The sequence below is a fragment of the Nycticebus coucang genome, chromosome 18, assembly GCF_027406575.1.
Source record: "Nycticebus coucang isolate mNycCou1 chromosome 18, mNycCou1.pri, whole genome shotgun sequence".
In the NCBI taxonomy this organism is placed as follows: Eukaryota; Metazoa; Chordata; class Mammalia; order Primates; family Lorisidae; genus Nycticebus; species Nycticebus coucang.
The window spans coordinates 26,207,696-26,224,062 of NC_069797.1; the positions used below are offsets into that span (position 1 = coordinate 26,207,696).

At 51.2% G+C, this 16,367-nt stretch overlaps 1 protein-coding gene across 1 annotated transcript in view; it reads left to right on the plus strand.

Annotated features, from left to right (window-relative positions):
• The first annotated feature begins 222 nt into the window (after positions 1 to 222).
• Positions 223 to 16,367, plus strand: part of TRPV3 (transient receptor potential cation channel subfamily V member 3) — a 28,205-nt gene continuing 12,060 nt past the window's right edge. Inside the window, exons 1-7 of the mRNA XM_053569597.1 lie at positions 223 to 341; positions 6,401 to 6,505; positions 6,664 to 6,750; positions 7,750 to 7,904; positions 8,686 to 8,862; positions 12,205 to 12,345; positions 14,052 to 14,332. Coding sequence (XP_053425572.1) covers positions 223 to 341; positions 6,401 to 6,505; positions 6,664 to 6,750; positions 7,750 to 7,904; positions 8,686 to 8,862; positions 12,205 to 12,345; positions 14,052 to 14,332 — 1,065 coding nt within the window. The remainder of the gene's footprint in view (positions 342 to 6,400; positions 6,506 to 6,663; positions 6,751 to 7,749; positions 7,905 to 8,685; positions 8,863 to 12,204; positions 12,346 to 14,051; positions 14,333 to 16,367) is intronic.

The window sequence follows — 16,367 nt, forward strand, 5'->3', positions numbered from 1 at the left end:
ACCAGAGGAGCTGGGATACTGGAGCAGGGAGCAGGGGGGGTTTCAAGAACAGTTTCCCTGTGTCCTTGAGAAGAGTGGGTGACTGGGGAAGTTAGAGGGAGTGAGCTTCCTGCCTCAGGGAGTGTGAGTTGGAGCTAGATGTGCCACATGGGTATCTGAAGCCCCTGAAGCTTTTCTATGCTCCTTCAACCAGAGTACCTGCCCTGTGATTGCGTTCTAGCCATGAATGCCCACCCCAGGGAGATGGTGCCTCTCATAGGCTGGAGAGTTGCTGCCCCCAGTGGGAACCCTGCTGTCTTGCCAGAGAAGAGGCCGGTGGAGGTGACCCCCACGAAGAAGAGGTAGGACCATACGTTTGGGACTGGGCTCTTCACAGGGAGGGCCATAGGAAGGGGCCTGGCACCCACCGTGGGCGCTTTATCCTTGGGTAGTCCTCAGACACTCAGCCTCCTCTGGGATGGTCTGGAGCATGACTAGGTATGTCTGGGGGGCAGTGAGGGAAATAGCACCACACACACTCAGGGAGTGAGCTGGGGAGGTCCATGTGACTGGCCTCTTTGGAGGGGTCGGGGGCAGTGAGGTGGGAACAGACAGGAAGGCTCCAGGTGAGGTAATGTGGGAGCCATCCTTGAGACAAGCAGCAAAAAGGTGAAGGGGAATTCTAGGTGGCCTAGACCCTCCCCAGGGTACATTGTCCACACACACCAACAGCTTTCAATCTGCTGTGCATCAGCCAGGGTAATCAAGCTCTCTGGGTTAATCAAGTCCACCTGTGTAATGGGGATGTGAGCAATGGCACCCACTCCCAGGATGATAGTTAATTGGGGTCATGTCAACAATGCTCAGCACCTGTTAGCATTAATAGTGTTTTTGTTACCTTTGCCATTATCATTGTTGCTATTACTCCAAAGGACCCCCAGGAATGGTGCTTCTGCATTTTGCAGCTAGGGACATAGAGGGGGGCTGGGAACAGGGAAGGGATCTCTCTAGGGTCATGCCTTCCTGCCCCTCAGCTGTTTCCCTTGCAGGTCCTCCACCCTGCTGCTGACGTAGGGTGTCTCAAGCTGTCCCTCCCCAATCTGTTTCTGCTGTGCTTCCCTTGGACCTGGTCCCACCTGGGATGACCCTGGTCTTGGTTGGCCGTGCCTACTCTGCCCCCCCTCCCAATCCTTCCCTGAGCCACAGTGAGCTTGGTACTTTCCCTCTGTTAGCTGGGGCCAGAATCACCAAGGCATCCATCCTGTGTACCAGACCCAGAGCTGGGCCTGGGATGGGGACACAGGGACACAGAGAATTGAAACACTTGGCCTAGTCTGGTGAGGGTGTGGGAAGTGCCCAGAGAGAGGTGAATGAGCCAGATGGGCTCACTCGGATCTTGTGGGCAGTCTCAGGGCAGTTCCTGGAGGAGGTAGCATTAGAGAGTATGTCGGCAGGCAGAGAGAAAGGGAAAGGGAAGTAGAGGAACGTGGCACAGGGGCTCTGGGCAGGGACCCAGTGAGGAGTCTGGTTTGGATGAAGTGCTGGGTGGTGGGATAGTCTTAAGGTGGGTGGGGGAGTGTTTAACTGTCCATTGGGGCTGGGCAGTTAAAGAACTTGGAGGTCAGTTAAGGAACTTGAATAATCCTGAGGGCAGTGGGGAGCCACAGAGGGATTTTGTGAGGGAGGGGGAGCATGGCAAGATTTGTGTTCAGGAGAAGTTACTCCGGGTGAGGGTGAGCCATGTTGGTGATGAAGAGAAGGGGCCTGGGGGCAGGGAGACCACAAGGAGGATGTGAAGAAGCCCAGGTGATAGATGGTGAGGTCTGAGCCTGGGAGAGGGGACAGCACATAGAGACATTGGCTTTGTGGGGTCTGTAGCATCAACTATGGGAGGGAAGGGAGAAGGAGCCCAGAGACACTCTCTGTTTCTGGTGGGGGAACCTAGACATGAGCAGAGGTATGGCTGAGCTAAGCTGGCAAGGTCCACTTTCCTAGCTCTCTTTCCCCTTCCCTATTCCCCTCCCCTACCCCCAATTCCAGGGGGTGTTTGGACCCCAGGGAAGGATTGAGTATGGAGTTCAGCAAAATCCCTGGTTCTTCCCCCAGTAGCACCAGTCAAGCTGCCCGGTCTGAGCCTATCACAGTCACAAACGTAGATCCAGGCTCATCTCTGCTATGCTTCCTGAGCCCAGCCAAGCACCAGGGGGTGAGGTGTGGCCTTTGCCTTCAGAATTGGTGGTGTCGCTTCCTCCCCAATGGCTCTCTGAAGGGCTCTCAGGCGAAGGTTTAGCCATCTCCCTCAGAGCTGAGTAGAGGACTTGGGCCTAGAGAGAGAGAGAGAGAGAAAAGGAAAGAAAAGGATAAATTATACATAGAGAGGGCAATGCTGACCTCCAAGGAAACATGTATTAATGGAAGAGTGGAAAATGCTAGGAAGTCTGGAGCAGGGTGAGGCTTTTGGACCTGGGAGCCCTTCCTGAACCATCATGCCAGTTCCTGTGAGTAGCTGCCATCATGCCTCTTACTGTGCCCCGGGCAAGGTGATGCCCAGGGTGGGAGATGCAGGCTGATGGAGGCCCCGTACAGCTCACAGTATTTGGACATTTCTTGAGACAAAGCAGGTGGCCAGACAGGCTCCTTCCCAGCCCTGGGGCTGCTGCTCAGGGATGATTCTTTAGCTTCAAAGGGACAGAATTACCTGTTCACCTGAGTCAACAGTACCCAGGTGGTGCCCTTTGGCCTGGGCCAAAGGTAGGTATAAAAAAACAGTAGCTACAGCAGGTCAGGAGCTGGGATGTCACAGGGGTAAGACCTGGCCTTGTGCTTACAATGGTGGGTGGGATGCAGTGTGTGCCATGGCAAGCAGAGCAGTCACGGGGCAGGCCCTCATGGTCTAGCAGCTGGTCTGCCCCAGGAGTTAAGTCCTTGCCCAAAAATCAGGTCCTCCCCAGCTCAACTCTCATCACTGTCCTCACATCCTGTGCTTCAACCTCCAAGGACTTCATTCCCCAGATTCAGCCCTCATCATCTTCTGGAGGTGACTTTCTCCTGTTGCTCTCTCTGCTTCTGGGGCTTTTCCCAAACCACAGGCTGAATCCCACTCCCCCTACAGGGCACAGTGCTTTCCCCATCCCTGTCCTCAACTGGAAGGACCTTCTCTTGAGTTCCCATGGTCTGACCCCTCTCTGAATTGGTATGACCAATGGGACAATGTCTTAGGTCTGGTTGAGATATCTGAAGACGGGGTCCCTGAAAGGGTCATCTCTTTCTTCCCTGGTCCCTGAGTTTCCTACCTGGAGCATATTAATAGTTTTTGAGTAAGTAGGTGAGTCAATGAAGGAGCAGGCAGGAAAATGAGAGGAGTGAGTGCGTTAATGAGTAAGAGCCCGGCTCAGTACAGCCTCTCAGCATGAGCAAGGACACTGCACAGTGACATAATGAAAATTTCCTCCCTTCCCTTGGGCCCTTGACCTTAGGCCTGGAGTGAATAGATGCTCTAATGATCTGAATTTCTGGACCATCTTTGGTCCTTTGTGGGCTCTAGGAGGAGGCCCTGAGAAGGGGAGGTAGAGTGAGACAAAACTACTCAACTTCTCATGCAAGATTGGGAAGTGGATGAGGGCCTTGGGTACCTGAGAGCACCAGAGGGAATCCCCCGAAGGATGTGACATCTCCACAACATTTATAGTTTAAGGTTGTGTTGGTCTATCTGCTTATTGGTCCAGTCTACCTGTCTACCCACCCAATTACTTTTTATCTCTCCATCCATCCACCATTCCATCATCTATCCATTATTCATCATTCATCTCCCATCTATTGGACAAGCCATTCTTCCTTCCACACATTTATCACTCATCCATTCAGCGAAGTCTTCTGTGTGTCAGGACCAGTGTTGGGGAATCAAGGATGATGCAGTTCTAGTACCTGCCATCGAGGAACAGCTGAAGGATAGTGTCTTGTCCAGGGCAGGGAAAGCTATAGCCTCACTGCATTATGCCTTGGCCTGGCCCTTGAGGCCAGTTATGACCACAGCAGCTCTGGGAGGGAAGGGAGTTTTGCTCCCTTGTTTGCCACTGTATTTCCAGCTCCAATAACGGTGCCTGGTGCATATTAGGAATTCAACCAATATTTGTGTAAATACCAAGGAACTCAGGTAGGGTGAGATGGAGATTAGGGGAGGGGCTGAATCAACTGTCTTAGGAAGAAAGCTGTGGGTGCAGGGGTTGGGGTTGTGTCTGGAAAGAATTTGGCAAATCTCAACTGAGCCATAAGCAGATGTATTTGGAGCTCCTGAGTCAGGCTGCCATGGTGGAGTGGAGATAGCTGTTCTGGGGCACTGCAGGGTGCAGGGGAATGGGAATCAGACTGGTCAACTTCTGATACCTACTGGACATTCCATAGGATGATCCTAGAGCTGCTCTGGCTCCAGAGTCCAGGCCTTAGTGATCATCTGGCCTAACCATCACCCATTCAGGTGAGGATGCTTGGCCCAAGGATGGCAAGTGCCCACTGGGTCACACAGTAGGCAGAGGCAGAGCTGGACTAGAATCCAGACTCTAGGTTCCTAGCAAGTTTTTACTCCGCCCTTTGTTTTCTCTTTTGGAAGAAGGATTAAATGAAATTAATTAATTACAGATGATCTCACTCTGTCACCCTGGGTAGAGGGCAGTGGTGTTATACCTCACAGCAACCTTAAACTCTTGGGCTCAAGAGATCCTCTTGCCTCAGCTTTCTCAGTAGCTGAGTATAGGCACCTTACACAATGTCTGGCTGTTTTTCTATTTTTAGAAGAGACGGGGTCTTGCTTTTGCTCAGGCTGGTCTCAGATTCCTGCCTTGGCCTCCCAGAATGCTGGGATTACATGCGTGAGCCACCATGACTGGCTGAAGGATTTATTTTAGGTCAGGTCAGAAGGTTCCTCTTGATAGGCAGGAGAGAGGAAAGTGGAGGCACTCCATTCCATTGCTGGATTACTTCTGTGCCTGGTAGAGAGGACAGGGAGCCCTGGGTCTTTCTCCTGCCTGACACACACTGAAAAGTGGCTGTATTGGGCAGCCCCCCTCTGTGGCCAGCCCATGGAGAGCAGAGTGGTGTAAACTGTGAGCCTGGGCATCAGGAATCAGGTTCTCTGATCAACTTGGCTTCCACTGTGGGGGATGACGTTGGCCAAGCTGTTGCCGCATACTGACCCTCAGCTTCCTCTTCTGAAGGATGGGCCACAGTCTCTTCCTTGCTGCCCTCCCTCTGAACTTGGTATTTCTGGACTGTACTTTGGGAGCTCTTCTGCAGTCTTGAGAGGAAGGGAGGAGCATGTAGGTCCTTCTGGACCTGGGGAGGAAGCAGGCAGAAAAGCTTAGGTGCCTGTGTGCCTGGAGAGAGGCCCTGCTGGTCAGGAGGCCATAGTCCTGGGCTGGGTCACAGAGCTGGCAGTTGTGTTACATCAGCTGAGGGTGGTGGTGGGGTTGTTGCCACTGAGGTCACTATTAGCCTGATTCACATTACCCTGGTTGTCGCCAGAAGGCTGGTCTCTAAGCATGTAAATGTGGTTTCCAAGGACATGGACATCTGCTTTGTGGGTGTGTCTGAAGGCAAGGCCAGGCTGTGTCTGGCTGGGAGTCATGTCTTTGGTGTGGTCTTGTCTCTCATGGGGCAGTGAACGTCTCCCTTCCCTAGGGCTCATCTGTGCCCTGCCCTGGGGCCTCTGTCTTCATCCACGGCAAGGGGAAAGCTGACCTTTGCCTCACTGCTCCCCGCCAGGGCTCCTCTCCTCCATTGCCTGAAGTGGGTTCCTGGGCTTCCCTTCTTTTTTTTTTTTTTTTTTTTGTAGAGACAGAGTCTCACTGTACCGCCCTCGGATAGAGTGCCGTGGCATCACACGGCTCACAGCAACCTCTAACTCTTGGGCTTACGCGATTCTCTTGCCTCAGCCTCCCGAGCAGCTGGGACTACAGGCGCCCGCCACAACGCCCGGCTAGGGCTTCCCTTCTTGACCAGAGATTCCCAGCCCTGTCCCCTGACCCCTCCTTCTTGCTTTAGATCAGCTGTTTGGAGCCTGTTTTCTTTTATGGCAAATAGTGCAAGGGCTGACCAAAAGGCACCAGGAATAACTCCAGCCCTCAAGCCAGGCAGGCCCTTGCAGATCCCAGAGGCTAGGAACTCCCCAGGGAAGGGCCTTAACTGCAGACCTGCAGCCTGGGGGGCATCTAGGGGCTCTGGGTGATGATGGCAGAATCAAGCTTTAATGTCATGTTCCCCATGGGCCCCATCCCAGAGGATTCCTGTGAGGACTGGGGACGCCACACAGGCTCAGAGCTGGCTGAGATGCCTGGTTGATGTGGGGGATACTTGCCATGCAGGGATGCAGGATATAAGTGGACAGGTATTGCCTGGCTCTGATGGCCTTCCTTGGGTGTCCCCTTAGTGCACACTTCTTCCTGGAGATAGAAGGGTTTGAACCCAACCCCACTGTCACCAAGACCTCTCCCCCCATCTTTTCCAAACCCATGGACTCCAACATCCGGCAGTGGTGAGTACCAGTCCCTGGCCCATCCCCCACTTGGGCCCCACCCTCAGCTACAGGGAGGTGGTCAGTAACTAATTTTGGGCCATGTGGCCAAGCCCAGTTCTGGTGTGCTACCAATATACATTTTAAACCTGCCCATTCTCTTCCCTCTTACATTACAGCCTCTCTGGCAACTGTGATGACATGGACTCCCCTCAGTCCCCTCAGGATGATATGACAGAGACCCCATCCAACCCCAATAGTCCGAGGTGAATCTGGCCCTTCCCTGCCTCCCACTGTGTCCACCCAGGGAAGATGCCGGAGGGACAGGCTTGGGGCCCTGCGGGAAGAGAAAGAAGCTACTATTCCCAGGGGCTGGGGCAAATGTCTGGGGACATGGGCTCATGGCATGTAAGACATTTTGGTGGGGATGGTGGATAGCAGAGTATCAAATTTTTATTTTTTTTATTTTTCATTTTTATTTATTTTAAGACAGAGTCTCACTATGTTTCCCTCAGTAGAGTGCTGTGGCATCACAGCTCACAGCAACCTCAAACTCTTGGACTTAAGTGATTCTCTTGCCTCAGCCTCCCCAAGTAGCTGAGACTATAGATGCCCACCACACACTCAGCTATTTTTCAGTTGTAGTTGTCATTGTTGTTTGACAGGCCCAGGCTGGGTTCGAACCCGCCAGCTCCAATGTATGTGGCTGGCGCCCTAGCTGCTGAGCTACAGATGCCAAGCCTCTAATTTTTATAAGTGGTGAAATAATACTCATTATAAAACATAATAGTATGCAGAACTTCAGCACCATGCCATTTATGTAAATTAAAAACCATGCATATGCAACATCATTATTCATGTTGCAAAAACATATGCAAATAAAAGGAGACACAGATGAGTTCCATAGTTGCTTACTTAGAGTGTGAAAACGGGGAGGGAGAGATTTCAGAAGTTCAAACAACTCAAAATATGAAATGCCATACTTTTGAGGTAATTGCTGTGAACAGTGAGGCAAATGTTTTTTCCCGTCATTTCTTGTGTCTCCAAACATATATTTTGACAAAATATGATCCCACTGGAAGGGGATCCTGCTAGGGCAGCGCAAAGCCCAGGTCCCAGAGCACTCTACAGGGGTTGCAGGCTCTGTGACAGTCCTGCCAGATGTTAGGGTAAGTGCAGTGCCTGTTAGGCAGCTCTGGCAGAAAAGGGTAAAGTGTGGGGTTGGGGTGCCTGTGTGGTAAGTTGAAGACATTTTCTGGCCTTAGTGCAAACCTGGCCAAGGAAGAGCAGAGGCGGAAGAAGAAGAGGCTGAAGAAGTGCATCTTCTTGGCCGTATCTGAGGGCTGTGTGGAGGAGCTCCTGGAGCTGCTGGGGGAGCTGCAGGAGCTTTGCAAACGGCGCCGTGGCCTGGATGTGCCTGGTCAGTTCCCGGGCCTCCAGAGGGTGCAGGGCTGGGGGTCCTGCTTGGCTTCTGCTTCCCATCTGCTCCCATCCCACCACTAATCCATGGGGCTGGAGTGTGAGGAGACTCAGATGCTGACCAGGGACTTTGAACTTCTTGTTGAGGGCAATGGGGAGCCATGGGAGGGTTTAGGCAGGTGATGGTCATGGCCTGGGTACTGCATGGAGGATGTGGATAAAGCTGGGAAGGCTTTTGGCAGGCAGAGTTGGGACCCTAAGCAGGGCTAGGGAAGCGAGACAGTTCATGAAAACTCTGCAGGCAGTGGCATTGGCAGGACATGGGGATTAAGGAGTCCAGCATGGGGCCATTTGGACTTGGGTAGCTTGGTGGATGGTTGAGCCCTGTCTGTCTTGGGGACCAGGCAGTAGTAGGTTGGAGGGGAGATAATAAGTTTTATTTGGGAGCCCTGAGGAGGGGATAGGCTGGAGACAGATTTCAGGGTATTGGCACCAATGTGGACCATGGGACGCTATGTAGTGGGTAAGATTGCCCCAACAAGGAGAAGGTGCAGAGGGCAAGGAGCAAAAGGCCTCATATAATGCTCTTTTGGGCCTCAGGCAGCAGACAATGAGGAGTTATCCAAGAAGGGGGACAGCTGGAGAGGGAGGAGGTGGGGTGGCCAGGTCAGGGTGGCCAGTGCAGTGGAGCAGGTCTGAGGCTACAACTCCCACACCCTCCGGGCAGCAGGGCCCCTCCTGCAGTTCCATTCTGTGACTCTATCCTGTGGCCCTGCCTGCAGACTTCCTCATGCACAAGCTGACGGCCTCAGACACAGGGAAGACCTGTCTGATGAAGGCCTTGTTAAACATCAACCCCAGCACCAAGGAGATTGTGCGCATCCTGCTCGCCTTTGCTGAGGAGAACGGCATCCTGGACAGATTCATCAATGCTGAGTACACAGAGGAAGCCTACCAAGGTACCTGCCCGTGGAGCGGCTGTGCAGACAGGAGTCTCCAAGGGTGGGGTGCAGGGCTACAGGGCCACTGCCGGCCATGCCACCCCAAGGCCCGAGTGCTTAGCATGGTGCCAGGCACACAGCAGCGACTTCCATCTCTTCTCCTTCACTCCACAAATACTTTTTTTTCAGAAGATGTTTATTGCATTACTGTTCACAGTGGCAAAAGTCTGAAATGACGTGTTCATGTCTCTCAACTAAAGATCGCCTGAATAGATCGCAGGTTACCCACACAATAGGGTATTAGCAGCTGTTAAAAAATTTGCTATATATCCCATGATCTGAATTAATGTCCAGCATGCTGTTGTTAAATGAGAAAAACATGATACAGAATAATGTAGAATCCCGCTTTTTTGTTAAAAACAACTAAAAAGCTCTAGTTTTTATATGTGCCAATATAAAGACTGCTAATTTTAGTTGTTGGGGGAAGAAAGGTGGAATGAAATGAATGAATGAAAAGAAATGAATAGGGAGAGAATCCTTACATATGGGGGGTTCATGCGGAGATCTATGTGAGTACCATACGCTTTCACCCACTGTTAGGAGCATATGTGACTTTGCACAAATAATTTTGTGGAGCACTACATGCCAGACATTGTTTTTGGCACCAGGGTGCAGTGGTGGACAAGACACTAGGGAGCTGACAGCAGGCCTGTGGACAGGGAGGTCCAGGGCAGTGCCTCAAGCTTGCCTGTCCTAATTCTTCTCCTTTTTCAGTCCCCTTCTGTCTCCTCCTTGTCAGTACCGCAGGGGCTCACAGACTCCCCTCTTCTCGCAGCTTGTTTCCTTCAAGGCCAGGGACAGAGTCTGCTGCCCGTTGTTCATTTCCTGGTGCCCTTCGGGTCCTATGTAATAGATGCTTTATACATATTTTTTGAACACATGAATAAATGAAGGTTATTAGTGTCTCTATTAAGGCCTTGCTGTCCTGGTTACAAATCCTCATCTCTTTTTGTTCTCAGCCTTTCTTTGACTCTTCCTTTCATGAATCTGCCTCTTGCTGGTGGGCGTGTGTGGGGCTGCGGGGACCTACTCTCTCTTTGCACAGAGGGAGAAGCCATTTATTCCTGCTTCTCAGAAACCAAACACTTCACTGTTCTGCCCCTTGAAGGTATCTGCTGATGCCTTCTCTTAAGTCAGTGGTTCTCACCTTCCTAAGCTGTGGCCCTTTAATACAGTTCCTGTGGGTTGTGACCCGCAGGTTGAGAACTGTTGCCTTAAGTGGTTTTGGGCAGTCCTAAGACCTCTGCCTTAAGTGGTTTTAGGCACTTGGGGTGGAGGGGCTCAGGACCAGCAGAATAGCATTTTTCTACACTTTGGGCAGGCTACCTTGCTTCTCTAAGCCTCAGTTTCCCCATTGGCAGGAGCTACTATTTCCTCCTTGTATGGTACTAAGAGGATCTAATGATGACTTTATTAATATCATTTTGAAGCATTTTATCAGAGGTATTTGGAGCTTTATTTTTCCTTTGAACAATTATTCAACTCAAAATTTTTAAACACGGAAGTTGAGATATTAGCATAAAAACCTCTGCATATTATCAGGTTCAACATTATTTTTCATAACATATATAGCACATGAATAGAGTTTCACTATAAAGCATTCCAACATTTTAGATAAGTTTTTAAAAAAGCCCTTCATTTGGCTCCCACTTCCTATATCCTTTGAGGACTTTACGCCTTTGACATATGCGTGTACATATATGTACAGTGTTATTATATTAACATAAAATAGTATGCTATATGTATTGTTTTACAACTTTCTTTTTTTGTTGATTAGCTTTATGTCTTAGAGAGCTTCTCGTGCCAGAACATGAAAGTCTAGCAGCTTTTGACCAGCTGAGTATGAAGTTAGGGCTGTTCCATGGCTAATTTCACCATTCACCTGTTGACAGACATTCAGGGGGTTTCCAGTTATTTGCACAATTTGTGGCAGTGCACCTTCTTGTCTATGACCCTTTGCACAGATGTACATGCGTCTTAGGGAGTTACTTGGGGAATGTTTCAGTTAAAGGGCAGGCACAAATAAAATTATAATAGTTATTGCCACATTTGCCACTCAAAGGCAATTTATTCTCCCCTCACAACAGGGGTACAAAAATACTCATCTCCACCCACCCTCCCTAATGCTTGAAATTATCCTTTTTGTTGGGGGAGGGTCTTTAACTCTTTGGGTTCTAATTCTTATGTTTTTGATTACCAGTGATCCCAAACATCATTCATATTGTTTATGGACCATGTGTATGTTCTCCTCTGTGAGGTGCTTGTTTGCAAATCTTTGCAGTTTCCTTTTAGGTTGTTTGTCTTTCTATCTGATTTGTAGGAACTCTCTCTGACAGAATCTCACTCAGTCGCCCTAGGTCGGGTGCTGTGGCATCATCATAGTTCATAGCAATCTTAAACTCTTGGACTCAAGAAATCCTCTTGCCTTAGCCTTCAGAGTAGCTGGGACTACAGGTGTCCTGACACGATGCCTGGCTAAGTCTCCACCAACAGGGTGACTGTCTCTCCCTCTGCCCTTTCTTTTATAAGTCACCAGCATTTCATTTACCCACCATCAAGGCCAGATACTCGGACCTTACCTGAGATACCTCTTCTTTCCCAACCCTCCTAGACCATCCTGAGAGCTCTTTATCCTAATGGGCTTTGGACTTTCTCCTCTTTCCACCTCTGTTTCCCCCCTTAGTTTAGACCTTTCTTTTTTCTCTGGTCTTGGCTCCTTCCAATGCATCCTCTAATTTTGCAGCCAGAGTGAGCTGGAAAGAGACAGGCACAAAACGCAGCACTCTGGTTACTACTGTTCCAGAAAGAAAGCAATAGAAAGAGCTTTTGCAATTTCTGTGACTTCCCGATGGCCCTTTGGCTAGGTTCTTGCTCTGGCTTAGCAGGCGGCCCCACCCAGCCTCACTAAACTTCTGAGGTCTTAATTTAGAGACCACTTCCTCTGGGAACCCCTCTGACCCTTTCCAGCTGTCAACAGCCCCTACCCTGGGTACTAGAGTCCCTGCAGCAAATTCTAGTGACACTGTGAGTTTCTTGAGGAAAAGAATCAAATCAAACTGCACCCATGTACCACTGTACCCCAGTGCCTGGAACCAGAGCACAGATGACCTCCACAGAATTGCTTGCTTCCCACTCAGGAATGAATGAAGCAAGAATGCAGTTGGGACTCTGGGCAGTGGGGTGACATAGACAAGCAGCTGTTATCTCCTGGTGGTTCTGGGGAGGGTATGAAGGCCAGAGAGGGAAAGAGGCCCCAGAAGGGGGCATTGATAATCCTCACCATCCCCACTCTGTTTGCAGGGCAGACTGCGCTGAACATCGCCATTGAGCGGCGGCAGGGGGACATCACTGCGGTGCTCATTGCTGCGGGCGCTGATGTCAATGCCCACGCCAAGGGGGTCTTCTTCAATCCCAAGTACCAGCACGAAGGCTTCTACTTTGGTGGGTGCCACCTCCCAATCTGTCCTGCAGGTTGGGGCCATAGTATGTGGAAGGAGGAGAAATGGGGGGGGGAGGAGAGAGGAGAAAGTAAGGAGGGGGAGGGGCGGTCCATCTGGGATGATCCCTTCCCTAAGAGGCTCCGAGGGTCTGGGGAGGACAGAGCTGGGACCACGTAGAAGATCCATCTGAGCAGGACACCAGGGCTGACCAGAGAGGGAGGGATGGGGTGGGCAGCCCAAATGTGGTGGTGTCTCCTGGTGGTCTTAGAGGCATCCTCCTGAACAGTCCTCTCTAGGGACCTGAGATGGAGGCCAAAGAAAAGCCTTTATTTTACTGGTGTGGAGCTGGTTCTGAGAAGGGAAGTGACTTGCCTGCATGTAGAAAGGCATTGAAATAGGTGTTCTGACTTTGGACTCTGGCCTCTGTCCCCTGTGCCTAGTACATCTCAAACAGGGTGTCAAAAGTGAGAGGATGAAAATTCCCTGCCTGATGAGTTAGGGAGTCTAAAAGCAAGGGGGTTAGCATGATATGGGGGTAAAATTTTGAAATGTATAATTTAGATATAGTGGAATTCACTCATTTTAGCATATGGTTCTGTTCATTTTCACAAATGCATGCATATCTGTAACCAGCACTATGACGAGGATGGGGAACAAACAGCTCCATCACACCCCAGAATTTCTCCTGAAACCTGAGCCCCTGCCTGACAACCACTGCTGTGTTTTTTTCTTCTGGGGGTGGTGTTCGAATGGGCAGGACTAGATGGGTCTGGGCATCCTCGAGGCAGGGTCCCTGTCCAGTTCATTTTGTGTCCCCATTGCCCAGAGTAGGACCTGGAGACTGCTGGAGCCAGCGCTGGGAAATGTTCAGCGGGTGGGGTGAAGAGAGGGTAGCAGCAGGAGACCTGGCGTCTGTTCCTGGTTCTGTATGACCACTTGCCTTCTTTTTTCTTAACAAACTTTTATTAAGCACCTCCTATCTGCATCAGGCTCTGCTCTGGTGCTTCAAATATATCAGTGAATGAAGGAAAGATCCCTGCCCTTGTGGAACTTACATTCTAGACAGAGACCTTCAGTAATAAACATTATATACAAGAATTTTATATGCTACGTTGGAAGGGTAGATGCTTTTAAGAAAATACAAAGTAAAGCAGGGGAAGAGGAGTCAGAAGTTTTAGCTGGGGAGGATGGTTAGGGTGATCCTTTGAAAAGGTGGTGTTTGAGCAAAGACTTGAAGGGGGAAGTGAGCACAGCAGGTGTCTTCAGAGGGAGCAACCTGTGCAGAAGCCCCAAGGGAGGAAAATGACCAGTGTGTTTGAGGAAGAGGAAGGAGGCCGTTGTGGCTAGAGTGGGGAGGAGGGGAGGTCAGAATATGGAGGGCTTTGTGGGCTGTTGTTGAAACTTGAGCTTCCACTCCGGGTGAGGTGGGACTTACACGCCAACAGGGGTGGTCTGGCTGTCAGGCTGAGCCCCATGAACTGGGAGGTCAGGGGGAAAACAGGGAGACAGGAGGTTATTGCAGAGATCTAGCTTTCGTCTTTCCCCCGTACAAGGCGGGTATGGGGAGAAGGCCAGGGAACCTCAGGGGTCAATCTTCTTCAGATGGTCAGGTTATAGGCTTGGGGGAATAGGGTATAGTTCTGGGGCTCGGGGGACACTGCTTCTGGCCCATGAGAGAACTGAGCCCCAGTGCTCCCCTTCCCCCAGGTGAGACCCCCCTAGCCCTGGCAGCGTGCACCAACCAGCCTGAGATTGTGCAGCTGCTGATGGAGTATGAGCAGACAAACATCGCCTCCCAGGACTCACGGGGAAACAACATCCTACATGCACTGGTGACAGTGGCCGAGGACTTCAAGACACAAAATGACTTTGTTAAGCGCATGTATGACATGATTCTGCTGAGAAGTGGCAACTGGGAACTGGAGACTATGCGTAACAACGACGGCCTCACACCGCTGCAGCTGGCTGCCAAGATGGGCAAGGCTGAGGTAGGTGGTCAGGGTGGCCTTAGGGGGGCCCTTCTTGGGATCCACAGACCACAGCCTCAGCCCCGGGACAGTCCCACCCTTAGGTCTGGAAGTGCAGATGTGCAAGAAGGGTTTGTTCCAAGTCACAGCGCAGCAGTGAGATGAAGCATATACGCCCCCTCTTGGGACTTCATTCCCCATGTTTCCATGTCTTATCTCAGGACCCCTTCACTGGAGCTAGGTTGGGGGACCCTAAAGGCTGAGGTGACACAGTACCTCATATGCTCTGTGGCTGAGAGGTCCTACATGGTAGGCCCCTGAGCAGGGGCTGAGTGTATGTCCCTGGGGTCTGTTAGTCTCTCAGAAGATGGGAGTTCCAGGTGGCTGCTCTGGGTCCAGAGCCAATGGGCTGATGTTCCCTGATGATGAAGAGACCCAAGTCTGTTTATCAGGCTGAAACTCTGTGTCACGCCCCCAGCAGAAAGCATTATGACCAGGGGTCCTTTGTCCCTGGCCAAGGAACTCAATAGCTGTTGGTGGAGACTCTTGTGGGACTGGGCTCTGAACTCTGTCAGTGGCTGGCATCATGGTTTGGCCTGAGAGGTTCTTCCTCTCAGAGGACAGATTCTGGGGTATGACCTATTCCTCAGCCTCACTGTCTCTGAGCCCTGAGAGGCTGCAGAAGGATGTTGAAGAGAGGGGCTGTTGGGCAGTCACAGCTGTGCCAGCCTCAGGGCACCCATCTCCCAGTCAGCTGTTCTGTCCTAGTGGTCAGGGTTGGGAGCCACAAGGGACCTTTTTATTCTCTTGTGGGGGAAGGAGGAGATAGAGAATGGCTTCAACAGAGGAGCAATTGTGTGCCTGCCCCCATGTATCCCCAGGGCTGCAGCTTACTGGGGCTCTGGGGCAGAGTCACACTGTGGTTACAGGTTGAACTTCCTCCAAGGGCCTCTTCCCTGTGTGCCACTGTGGCAAGTGCTCTCCCTGCCCCCCAGCTGAAGGAGGGCCTTCCTACCTCAGTGCATGGCCCCAGGATCCCCATATTCTCTGGAGGATAATGTGCCTGCAAGGGCCAGTCTGGGGAGGCACCTGTACCCTTTCTGGCTCTTTCTCGCCTTTGTTTTTGGACACCTTTTCTGGATGCTTTCCAGGTTGTCCACTATGTGGGGAGTGGTGGGTACCACAATACGTATGACACAAACCCTGGCCAGGGGGCTTTCGTAGGCTGGGGGACAGGATGGGAAGATATGGCCCTGTTCCTAGGATCTCTCTGCCTGGACTCTCATGAAAGATGGGATGGGAACCAACTGTCTTGTGTGAGATCAGGCCTCTGATACTGTTCACCCCAGCAGGTACCTCCTCTTGGGTCTCGGGTTAGTGCCCTAGGAAGCCCTGGTCAGTGAGAGAGCAGTGGCTTTGAATCAGTCTGCACTTTGGGACCACCTGAGAAACTTTACAAATATATCCTCTTGGATCTCACCCCAGAGATTTAAATTTCATTAGTTGGTAGTGTGGGATTTTTACAGGTTCCCCAGGGACCCTACTATGCAGCAGAGTTTGCGGATTGCTGACCTACAAAGGTCCCATGTGCGTCCTGGCAAAGGGTGGTGTCTGTGTCACACATGTCTGGCCAGACTGGTGAGCCTTGGCTGGAGGGGCTCTTGTGTGAAGGTTGGAAGAGGAAGCTGGAAAAACTTCTAGCTTCTTCTCAAGTGCAGGTCAAACGGAAATTGTTTCTAAAAATTGTCAGTTCTTGGATCCTCTGCTGAAGCGGGTCTCCAGCTGGTATGAGAATTTCCCAGCTGGCTGGGCAGCTTCCTGAAGCGTGTGGAGGGGTGCAGGGCCTTTACACTGTTTGTCTCTGGTGTTCACAACCCCCAGTGAAATGGGTGGGACAGAAAACTTTGTGCCCATTCTACAGATAAAGCCGGCGCTGGGGTTCATGGCTTCAGGCTCAGAGGTAGGACTTGAATCATCCCTGGTGGGAGCATCTGGCCCAGCCCTGTTTGGGTCCGAAGCCCTGTCCTAAGGCTGATGGTTGTTCCTTGTCATGTCC